A 12,189-nucleotide genomic window follows, 5' to 3' on the forward strand; every position below is an offset into this window, starting at 1 on the left:
ACAAGAATCCCACCAATTAGACATCTGGCGCAGATCCAAGCGCGATCTGATTGGTGTAATTGAGTATCGGGCTTCGCAAATTGAAGTTCGGTTTGATGGATTTGAATTCAGTGTTCCATTTATACGTAGGTACATAGTTGTATAACGATGCAGTACATGGCTGCTAAGCCGATCCTATAAATAATAGACATTTTCACGCCACCGGTTCGTAGACTCTTTTTTTTTTTAAACTGATTAAATAGATGCGTTTTATCCACAAGAGAAGCCTATTAACTTTTTATTTCCTGTGCTCTGAAAGTGGGTCATTGTTGTTCTAAAAAGCGTGCAGAAAGTAATACGTTTCTGCATTTTAATTTACTAGTACAGTCAAGTGTAAAAATATGGGTGTACACATCTTACTCAAAAATATGTCCCATAGCATCTTATTCCAGTGTAATAAAAGCGTAGTACCATATTTATGAGACGATTCTTTCGATACATTTTTTTGCACTTAACTGTGCGATAAACAGTTAAAATATTGGTTTTAAATGGATTATTATAAAATTTCCATTTTGATATTTAATTAACTCCCCATTCCATAAATTATGATACTTTTACCTAAATTGTTAATTAAAAGAGGTCCCTCAAGAAATACTATAAAAGATTAGGTATACTTAGTCATGTTCTTTTTAAATACATATGTATTTTACTCTCCTCATATTCGAAATGAAAACTAGAGTATTTAACTCGGGTGAAACCGCACCGTTTCGCTCTCACTGCTTTTGAGTGCCAAACTAACTCGACAGGAATGAGTGACTTTCATCCCTTGGTTAACAATCTACTATAGATACAAAATTTGAGTCGTTTCCTCATGTTGGCTGGTGGAATTGACTTAAATTATATATATAAAAGATTTCGTTTGGATTTGATTTGCATTGTTTAACAGTTAGTAATTTCTTTGCGTTGGTGTAGCGCGCGCATTAAAAGTTAAAACACTTGTAAACTCAAGTTTCCACTTTTCGAATCACTCGCTATGCTCGTGGTTCAACTTTGGGATCTTTCTCAGTTATCAATTAAAACGAGGAGTTAAGAAAACAACGTGATCCTTCTGTAAATCAAATAACTATTGTTTTACAACATTTCATAACGTTATATCGTTCATAACAGTTTTCAGATTTTTTTGCGACCATCGACTACCTATTAATCATCTAAAGAGCTTAGACTCCAAATCGATTAAGGCAAATAAGTGCATTCAGCAAAAAAGCAACCAACCAAGCGTCTTTTATTAAATAGAAAAGGTTAGAACGGAGAAGTCCCCGTGTTCTATTCAATTAATCCCACGGGCACATTCAGAACTGACCTATCGAAAGGAAAATCGGCCATCCTTATCCAATTACTTGAATCTGTAAGAGAGGGTGAATTCTATAACGGAGTATAAGATAATATTCGTTAGGTAATGAGCCAATTGGAAAGGGGCCAGAAAAGTTTGCGGTGGTAGCTCGGGAAACATCTCCAGCAGAGCGCATTATGTATTAAAACTGGGCTAATTTAGAGAAATCTCTTGAATCTAGCAAACACGAGTAAAGTAAAAAGATTTTCCATATATTAACAACTTCTAAATAAAAGTTGATGATATACAAGTAAAAGTAAACCGTAAAATTTTGCATTAGATAAAACATTATTTGTTAAATAGAACCATAGATAAGCCATAGATATAATAAGATATTTTAAATGAATTGTTTACTCAGAAGACGACGAACGTATAGACAAGTCTTATTAAAGTATGATGAAGATTATGCAATAGTAAAATTAGAAGTGTTAGTGGCGGGATCGACGGGGTGCTTCAATCAGCGAAAGACTAGTTACCGACAAGTAGTTTAATTTCAAACTTGGTAATCAGTGCAAAAAAAAAACGTTCCTGTACACGTGTAGACCGTCAAGAGTATGCAAACACCCTCAGCTCGAACTAAACCGCCGGTTACAATACTTAGTAATCAGTCTCCAGTACCTCTAAGTAAAGTAAGTACACAGAGAAGAGCATAGCATAGCATAATCCGTGTCACCATCCACCTATCGAATCTATCAACTGACCAAAAATCAAACTTAGAACTTAACTGGATACTGGAAGTTGAGATTTAAATAATTTAGGTGATTATACCCGTCTCGCTAACGGAAGCGGCTCCTAAAACTAGTGCGATAAGGACAACGCCAGGTTAGGCGAAAAATCTCAAAAAACGATGCTTCGTACTCGACTGTTTCCTCCTCCAAAACTTTACCAAATGTTACGAAATGTTGAGATCTAAATGATAGTGAAATTATCTGTTTCAGACTGTTTTGCTTTTTAGGCTAATTGATGTCAGTTTTGAATACCATGCTTCTCTTTGCATTATATTTATATTATATATAATATTTAAAGCAATGTTAAAAGTAGCCGAACAGGCCGACAAAGATATTAAATAAATTAATAATAAAAATCTGTGTTGAAATTATTAAAATCATTCCTCTAGCTTCAAAATCACGGAGGGAACAGTCGAATACATTTGTATGGGAAAATGACCATTTCTGTTGCCTCTTAAATATGTATTATAAGGAAGACAAACGCTTACGCGTTCTATCTCGACGCCACCGCCATCTAGCGAACGGTTTGCATACTAATGTCTAATAGATGCCATGAAACTGTGAAAGACTAACGCTTGCGCGATCTAACTCGACGCTTGCGCCATCTAGCAAGCAATTGGGTAAACTTTCCGTATTGGAAGTGGTGTTATGTTACAAAAGTAATAATGAATCATGGAATTTTAAATATACAGAAATATTAAGTGGTTAAAAAAGCAAAAAACGCTGGTAATAGACAAATTCATTTTTACAGCGTAGGTAATTAAATTGCTAATTAAATTGATAAGGCGTTCTTTACGGTTAAGGGAATTCTACTCTAAAACATAAAGTGATTATTTATTTATTTGTTAGTTTTGTATTGTACGGGGCTGGAGGGATTATTAAACTTAGGGGCACGTTATTTTTTGTCTGAATCTGAATTTTAAAAGCGATAAAATAAATCATTTGAAAAATTCAAATGCGATTTCAGTTTTTCAAAACAAGATTGTATCTCTTGCATCTTATTGCAACGAATTTTATCAAAGCCAGCATGTCTCGTTAGCTTAATGATTACAGCGGAATACGAATTAAGCCGGAAATTTAAAGACACAGCAGTGTTCTTGCCAAGGCCCGAGTGTCCCACTTCAGTTCTCTACTTGGACTCGGTACAATGGGGTGTGTTTAATTTATGATTTTAACCCAGATTTTGGAGAGGTTTTAAAGACGTTTTGAAATATTAAATTCACTAACTGCTGTTATTTTCCCTTGTTATGATTTTAATTTGGCTTCATGGTGCATGTCAAACGAAAATTGATTGTAATAGAGAGGTAAAGGCTAAGAAAAAAACGTGCCCCTTAGTTTGACATCCAAAACAGGTGGTGCTGTACTAAGCCGTATGTTATGCGGTCACTGAATTGTCAAACGTCATGGGGCCGATTTTTGAATTTCTACCACTCGATTTCGTGTATATTGTTTAATAATATTTCCATTACTAGACATTTAAATTCTCCTAATAGAATTGAAAACGAGTGGTCAATACTACTCGATTCCCAATTTCTAACAATCGTATTAAAAAAATAGCATTTCGCCGTTTTCCACAGATTTTTGAGTGACGAAATCGCGCGCTCGAAATTCAAAAACCTAACCGCATAATGTATGGAGCAAGAGAGCGCCATTTCGTTTACCTGTCAAATTCGAAGCACGAAATTGTCTTAGATTTTACACATGTTACTCAATCTATGCATATTTCAAATATGGCAGGGCCGGATTTAGGGGAGGGCAACCGGGGCTACTGCCCCGGGCCTCCACAAAAGAGGGGCCCCCACAATAGAGAATTCGGAAAACTTACCATTTTAAATTTTGGAAAAAATTTGGGGCCAGGGGGCCTCCACTCCTTTATTGCCCGAGGCCTCCAGACCTCTAAATCCGGCATTGCATATTTGGTACGGCTTAAGACGACAATAGTAGATTATTAACGAAGGGATGTAAGGCACCCATTCCTGTCGAGGTAGTTTCAATAGTCCGCGACGGAAATGGTGATTTTCAACTCTTCGTTAACAATCTACTTTTCAAGTACTAGGAAAGTAAAATACTCGTGCATTTAAAAAACACGACTAAGTATAAACTTAAGTAGTATTTCTTGAGGGTACTTTTATTTAACAATTTAGGTAAATGGGGAGTTAATTATCAGAATGGAAAGTGTACAACAAATCCATTTAAATCCAAAATTTTAATTACTTATCGTAAAAAAAGAAAATCGTACTTAGAAAGTACGCAGAAACGTATCATTTTCTGCGCACTTTTTAGAACAACAACTACCCACTTTCAGAGCAAGAGAAATATGTGCTTGTGTGCAAGGTAAATCAGGAAATTATGATTTATTTGTTTTAGTAGGTTGTAACTTTTGTTTTTTTTGTATTACAATTAATATTTTTGTATTTTTTTTTAAATTTAATGTCAGAAAATACAATTCATAACATCATATCTTTATAATCAATCGTCTCTCTTGGATTGTTACCAGTATAAATCATTTAGTTTTTACACAGTGCGTGTTAGATATCAAAACAATAAATCAATTTTTAGAATATTAATTTACTTTACGCATTTTTAGTTTATCGTTCGAATCACAAAGTAATTTATATCACGATATTTCATAAAACATTTCCAAATTATCCTGATGAAGCTCATTTAATCAGCAATTATTAGCGTTGAACCACATCTGCTGTCTTGGTAGTCAATAAATTCTGTAATGGAAGCAAAAATGATGTTATCAAAGGTGGTAATATGAGTAATGACCCGTGTAATCGTTTAGGCGTCACGACAAATCGTCATATCACGTGATCTAGTGCCATTTATTTTGGTAACATCAGCCATTTTACCTAGACCTGCCGCATTTCTATCCACGGGACAATTTGGTTGAGAGCATACGCGGCCCGAGAGACCTTGTTGTATTGGACAATAGCTTCCATCATTAATGGCATGAGTATCGTTTTGGATAAATACGAATGAATTGGAGCTGTATGGCTTTGCATTATGTTTCAATTTAGCTTGATGAGTAGTAATTGTCCAGTTTTCAGGGCGTTGCTTTTTCTTTTGTGTGTGAATTAATCGCTTATTCCTTTTATTGGATTATTATTTGTGGCTCAATTATTCCAAAGAAAAAGGATCGGAACTCTTTATCTTACTGATTTTAACCATATGAACAAGTGTTTATACAAGGTGTAAAGAATAGTGTGCGTGTCAGAAAGTTTTTGTTCTACTTTTTCCTAATCAGAATACAATACCGAATATATTATTAAACCAAATTGTCAAAGTACATTTTGTAGCCACAGTGAGTTTACTACCATCTTTCAACACATGATTAAAACTTTTAGAAAGCCATTTGACTTTGATTCTTATTCTTTCACTAATATGTGTTTTTGTTAAATATCAAAAAGTGGCGCCATCTACTAGCTAGATCATATGCCAAACGTATAGCGACATCCTTTCGAGGGCAGTAAATTTACTGTGTCTACAAAGTTTACTTTCCATCCGTATTTCATATTCTCTTTGCTTTAAACGAATCCCAACTATTTTTGTTACACCTTGTATAATATCCATTTAACTTACACTTAGTTACTTACGTAGTGTTCTCTAAGTAACTAACAGGCGTATTCTAATTTTAATAATACGTTAAGAATTAGATCACAAAAAAGCTCACTCACTCAAAGGTCACTTTTGACACTGACAAATCAGATCCATCTCCAAATTTAATTCTTAACCTGTTATTAACACGTTCACGGAGAGTTCGAGTCACGTCGAGAGTCGTAAATGGAGAGTCTCATGATATGGCACCACGTCTGTAGCCGATGATTTTTACTTTAACAAAATCGCTATCCCGTCCACAGACGGCGAGTTTTCATAGGAGTATAATGAAGACAAGTATCTTGTGCCGTTTTAGGCACATCAACAGGCTTTCTAGTGTCACAGTTAAATCTAGTTACTTACCGACGTTAATGCATCACCTGTATAACGCAGTGGCTTACGTGAGCGAATAACTCGCGAACGCGCAGCGGCGCGGCGCGGGTGAATTCAATCCTTTGATACCTACTGTAGTGTCCTACGTGGGCGATCTCGTTGTGAACGCGAATGCCGTTGGGCTGCCGCGCCGCGAAGGCCGTGGCGCGCCGCGTCGCATTCGGGAGTCATTCGCTCACGTAAGCCGTTGCGTAAGGCCATGACGCATGTTGCCGCACGACACGAGATGCCGTAGCCGTATCACGAGCCTCTGCAATGTATAAAGATATATTCACCTTGAGCTGTCAATATGTGGCACAACTTTTATAAATAATGCAACGTGGCAGTCCATCCATAGATGGGAAAACATCTTGTATGGGATTTTCCATAGCAGGCAACTTCGAGAATGGCGCAGTGTCCCTAAACGTGTTAATACGCCTGTAAGTTAAAGGCAGACTGAGGCAAGAGGGACATTTGGAAATGTCATACAATTTTCCTACCCGTGAAGGGATTCTGGTTTTCTTTTCTCAACATGCGTTGGCTAAATGAATTTTGTGTCAAGCAGCAGCAACACCGCGAACGTTGCTATTAAGCTTAGAAATAAATTAATAGTGGAAAAAAATACTGTTTATGTCATATGTGTAGTGTCTAAAAGCCCATATGGTGGAGATATTTGCTGTGTCGGGTGGCGTCTTGGTACTTCAGATGGCAGAGCACTGGCCTAGTGATCCAGTTGTCTTGGGTTCAAGGCCCAGCCAAGACAGTATTTTTTCCAATTTAAATTTATTTTATTTCTAAGCTTGGCTACATTGTGGCAATCATAACCTTAAATTGATTCTCATTAAATATATTTCAAAAAATCTACCAAAATAATACAGACAAGGCTATAAAAAACACGGTCTTAAAGCTCTTGTGTCGTTTAGCTCCACTTTGGACCGGGTTCCATCGGATTCGGAGCTTGGAGTCATTTTTCGGGGCCAGGAAAGGAAGTAAAGCGTCCATTGTCGCCTCACACGTGGGCAAGATATGCTCTTTGGGTAACGTGAACCCGTAGTAACCCTGATCGGGAAGCTCGATAGTTATTGTGTAACTGAAAATAAAAGGTCTGGGGTGAGAGTCAGGATGGCAGGTGTGTACCTAAATAAAAATAAACAAAAAGCATACCATACCTTGTACCTAATTTGTAGAATATTATAATAAGTTGTTACTATTTTATTATTTATGTTATTTACTAGTTATTTATTTATATGGTGATCCATTTATCAATTCGACTATACCTGTCTATAGACTTTGTTTGACCTCCTGGCTACTACCACTTATCTTATTTTATTTATTTATTAATAATAATATTATAAATGCGAAAGTAACTCTGTGTCTGTTACCCCTTCACGCTTAAACCGCTTAATCGATTACGATGAAATTCTGTATGGAGATAATATTAAGCCCGGGGAAGGACTTAGGATAGTTTGTATCAACCATCATTATTTAATTAACTTTCTTCATTATGTTTTTCTGTTTTGGAATAATTTCTCTTTTGTTATGCTTTTAAACCTTTCCGGTGGTGAATTCACTACAATTACAAAGAGACATGCGGAAAAAAAGGGTATTTTGGGACTAGTGTTTTGAGAACTATGCATTATGAAAAGTATTTCGCCGCCTACAGGTGAACACAATTTGGGGTATTTTGGGAAAGGTTAATTTTGGGACTAGTTAGCAATGGTTCTGGTGTAAATCGAGAATGGGCCCTTTTGGAAATATGGTGTTTTGGGGCCTATATTCTCATGAGAAGAGGGGCTTTCGAAATTAGAGTGTATTGAGTAATAGGGCGTTTTGGGACTAGTGCATTCGCCACCGGAAAGTTTCAAACTTATTTATATTTTTATTCTATGTATTCCTATTATTCGACACTAACGACATCGAGGGCAAAAGCTAGTACTCTGTATATAGAATCAAGTTGTTATTCCACAATTAGAAGGAGACAGGTTTAAAAGTTCATACTTTGAGTTATTATTACTTCATATAGAGAAGCCAAACAATGAAATTGTCGCAATCACAACTTTTAGGCGAGGGAAGCGGGGCGTGACCCCGCGACCAAAACGTAGTAAACGACGCGAAATTCATGGCGCTTACGCGTTTAAATCGCGAGATTCACACTCCGCTTCCATAGTTTATTATCGGCCGGCAAAGCTCATTTCGGCCGGCAAGCGCAAGATGTTCTGTGTAATAGTTCTATAAATAGTAATCATTTCTCAATGAGTTTATAAAATCATGTATAAAATTAGTTTTACAGCAACTTAATGGCCAATGTGTTCCCCACTGCGAAATATTGTTCTGAAGCTGAGATGGTAACTAGTTAGGCACACAGAGGGATGTAAAAGCGGTAACGTCATGAGCGTTTTCCTATGTACAAGTAATATTAGGCATTAGTTTGCAAAACATTCACTGTTACCCTTGATCCACTGTACCCCACTCTCCCCACTTGAAATACTCACGGGACATTTATGGATTTTTTCACCCAGTCAGAACTTGTGCCTGAGGCTAAGTAGCCTGAAAAAAAAACGATATTATAGAGTTACCAGGCGTTTCTGACATAATCCCGATATTTTTTTTTAAACTACCCAACACAAATTGTATCATGCAATTGAAAATAATAGTAGATTTTAAATGATACAATTTTTGTGGGTAGTTTTTGAGAAATTATTATGTAAATGTAATTTATTGAGAGGCAGGTATGATAAGTATATGTAAGTATTTTTTAAATAAAAATACTTCGAATATAGCAGTAGGTACATCCTAATACCTATTTCAATCAGTGTTATTTTTTATACCTTGACTCATTTTTGCCCACACATTTAAGTGTATATACCTGTTCTAATATTTAGCTTACAAAAATTCACTTTTATTTATTATGTAGGTAAGTATATAAAAAGATAGTAATTACCTCACCAATTATATACTTTTCTTTAGTTTCTACTATTTACAAGAGATTATTATATCGAGTCTAGATTCGATGGACCCTCCTTCGGTTTGCACCTTCAGATGAGTTTAATGGTCAAAAAATTTGCTAGCTTGCTTAACAAACTAAACGTACGTAGATATACCAAATTTAAGATCAATAGGATACCGAAAAGTGGGTCAAATTTATCTTGCACAAACACCAGGAAAAATATTGTAAAAATACTTGCCCACTGTATCATAAGCAGTTCCTACGTGATAATGAATATTATGTTTTTGTGATGATCGTTTTGCTATCATATCAGCATACATTTTCTGAAACATTTAGTAGGGTTGGTAAATATTTTATATATATTAATTTAAAAAATGCATTGGTAATCGATATTGTCAATTGTCATGGGACTCACGGTCCAATTATAAGAAAATGCTTATAAGATGTCACAGCGATACGATACATATCTATCAGTGTCAAAAGTGACGTTTTTGGTTGAAGATATGTCGCCTCGCCTCTTATCTAGGACATACTGAGGGCCTACCGCGAAACACAAAAATCGAAGTTTTGTTATCTGCCTCTCAAGAGTGATGGCGTATTCGAGCGATAAAGAATATATTCGCGATAGGCCCTTGTAAAAAACCGCCTTATGCATTATGTGAAAACTTCTCAAAAAACTGCGTAAGGCATAGTATGTATAAGTTACTCTATGATTTAAGTGATGTGATAGTGCTGCTCTCTGGCGGCAGAACATTGCAATAACACTCACTATTGATAGGTACCTAATGACCTACTTACTTATAGTTTAGAAATTAATTTATATATGATGTTATATAGCATAAATGAATTTCTAGACTTACAACGCATACTTTGATAGCTTTATTGCTTACCACTGTGTCATAATTATCCATATGTTCTTTTTCAAATGCGTAAGGGATGACAATATACTGTCCGTATGAATGAAAAGATATATAATACTCCAGCAAATCGCTATGGTCCCTTACAAATGCTGCCAGTGCCGATGATTCTGGTTCAGAGAAAGGTACTTCACCACAAAACTCTTCATCTTGTTTATTTTCTTTGGTTGCGCCAAACTCTGATTAGACATTTATAAAATAGCGAATCAAGATACAATACCTATATTTAAAAAAAAAACTTAATATTTACACTTCACTGGGATTGCACTATTGAGCTTAGAGGATCACATGGGATTACAAAGTAATTTTACTATAGGCTTAAGTCTTTCAGTCAATCGTAAATGAAACTTACTTCCGAATGCGACACCAAAATTTCGATTCAAATCAACACCATAGCTTCCACGGTAATTCTTTCTCCATAAACGATCCTAGAACAGAATACTTCAGACGTTATTCGTGACGTTATTACACATTACTATAGTAAAAAATTAATGAATGCTCACAGTCGTTTGTGAATATGCGTATCCATCTGGATTTAATAAAGGAATAAAAATCCATTTATACGAATGAGCGATTTGCTTCAATTTTTTGTTAGTAGAATTTTTAGACTTTACAATCGTATTTATCATGAAGGTTACGAATGCGGGTGATATCCATTCCCTGGCATGGCAACCTCCTTCGACCATAACTACGGATCTGAAAAAAAGCAACTCCTCAAGCAAATATTAATCAAGCGGTTTATTGTTTTATTGCAACCTCGGTCATACAATATTATTTTGTAGATATTCATATTTTTTTAACGATAATGGTTTTTAAATAACAATTGTCAATTAGTCGGAATATAGTAAATTATTGCTTAAAAATAAGGAATTGTATCAAACAACTTATCAAATGAACAGTACAAGATTGAATTTGAATGATTCATGGTTAGTTCCATTAGACTTTAATCCACCAAGGGTAATCACGGTCCATATCCTGGTCGATTTAATTCTAACTTATCAAATATCCATAAAAACAAATTTACCTCATTAATATTGAACTAATCTTCTGCTCCGGTTGCAACTGCTACTAAAATATACTAAAGTTTTTCGACTTGTATAATCGACACTACCTTACCTGCTAGTTCGTTTAGGCACCCCTAATTCAATCCTGACAGCAAGTATATGCCTGTTTTGAACGCTTTGTCCAATGCTATCTATTTTTACTTCATGTGGATGTGCATCACTAAGATCTCTGAGCCAATTATAAATATCTTCTACACTATAGTAGTTCTGCCAATCGAAAGATTCCATTCGACGCCTAATATATGGCTTAATAGTTTGGTTATCGAAGGCACTGAAAACATCAATAACAAGATTAAATTCTCCATAAACTGCGTGACACTTCTGGCTCAGACAAATTAAGATGATTAAAGAAGGACAGGTTAAAAATAAGGAGATCTTGAAATAATTGACTGTAGTCTTATTATCTGACCAGGTAATTGAGAGCAGGAAAGAATGTCGCTTTTCTGTTCTGAATGATAATTCTTTTGTTGACCCTCTGAAGTGACTATTTACGCTAACTAGTGAGCTAGGTCAGTGCTTACTAAAGTGAGATAAACTTACCTTTGCAGATCACGGATCACAGTTACGAATTCGATGTCCATATCTTTAGTATCTCTTATAAGATCTGCAAAATTTAAACGACTTAAACTGAACTCAACTGGTTTTTCAACCAAGCTCGGCTTCCTCCAGAATGTGACATTGTAAAACGTATCCAGCTCCTTGAAAAATTCTAATTCAGGTTCAGATTTTGGAATGCCATGTATCAATAAATAGTCTCTGTAAGATTTGGCGTTACATTTTGATAGTAACAGAAGGACGACAAACGTAATATTCGCCAAGTGCATTGTCTCTTCACACTGTAATATGCTGACCTATATATAGGCTATTTTAGCAAGAATGCACCAAAATTTAAGACATAACTTAAGATTTGAGTTTCCATAAAAGCTCTTCTGATGTAATTATGAATTAGTTTAACAAGGAAAGATCCTAGTGGTCACAATTTACTGAGCTGCTAAGTAATTTATGGATATAAGATAACAATCATCACAAATAGTCTATAAAGTCAAATTGACAAATGTAACAAGAAGTAACGTGAGTGATGCTTGAGACATACTTTAGACTATTATTTTGACAGAAGAGGTCACCATAAAAATCATGAACATATAGGTTTTATCCTCTTTAAGGTCAACAAAAAGAAACATTATAATAACAT

General features: G+C 35.4%; 1 protein-coding gene and 1 long non-coding RNA gene across 2 annotated transcripts; both read right to left on the minus strand.

The window, feature by feature from the left end:
- Positions 1 to 6,919: 6,919 nt before the first annotated feature.
- Positions 6,920 to 10,355, minus strand: LOC133528701 (uncharacterized). The gene is made up of 3 exons (XR_009801039.1): positions 9,907 to 10,355; positions 8,562 to 9,339; positions 6,920 to 7,159 (listed from the first exon to the last, which is right to left on the minus strand). It is a non-coding gene; the product is annotated as an uncharacterized LOC133528701 (long non-coding RNA).
- Positions 10,356 to 11,045: 690 nt separating this feature from the next.
- On the minus strand, positions 11,046 to 11,821 carry LOC133528499 (zinc carboxypeptidase A 1-like). The gene is made up of 2 exons (XM_061865887.1): positions 11,538 to 11,821; positions 11,046 to 11,268 (listed from the first exon to the last, which is right to left on the minus strand). Exons 1-2 carry the CDS (start codon positions 11,819 to 11,821, stop codon positions 11,046 to 11,048), a joined length of 507 nt encoding a protein of 168 aa, XP_061721871.1.
- Positions 11,822 to 12,189: the final 368 nt, after the last annotated feature.

The sequence above is a fragment of the Cydia pomonella genome, chromosome 19 (genome assembly GCF_033807575.1).
Source record: "Cydia pomonella isolate Wapato2018A chromosome 19, ilCydPomo1, whole genome shotgun sequence".
Taxonomy (NCBI): domain Eukaryota; kingdom Metazoa; phylum Arthropoda; class Insecta; order Lepidoptera; family Tortricidae; genus Cydia; species Cydia pomonella.

What these genes read in the sequence shown, in the direction of transcription:
- LOC133528499 (XM_061865887.1), bottom strand. Translation starts at nt 11,821, where the DNA reads ATGCACTTGGCGAATATTACGTTTGTCGTCCTTCTGTTACTATCAAAA. An exon ending in GTGATCCGTGATCTGCAAAG is followed by an intron (nt 11,269 to 11,537) that starts GTAAGTTTATCT and finishes TGATGTTTTCAG; the next exon opens with TGCCTTCGATAACCAAACTA.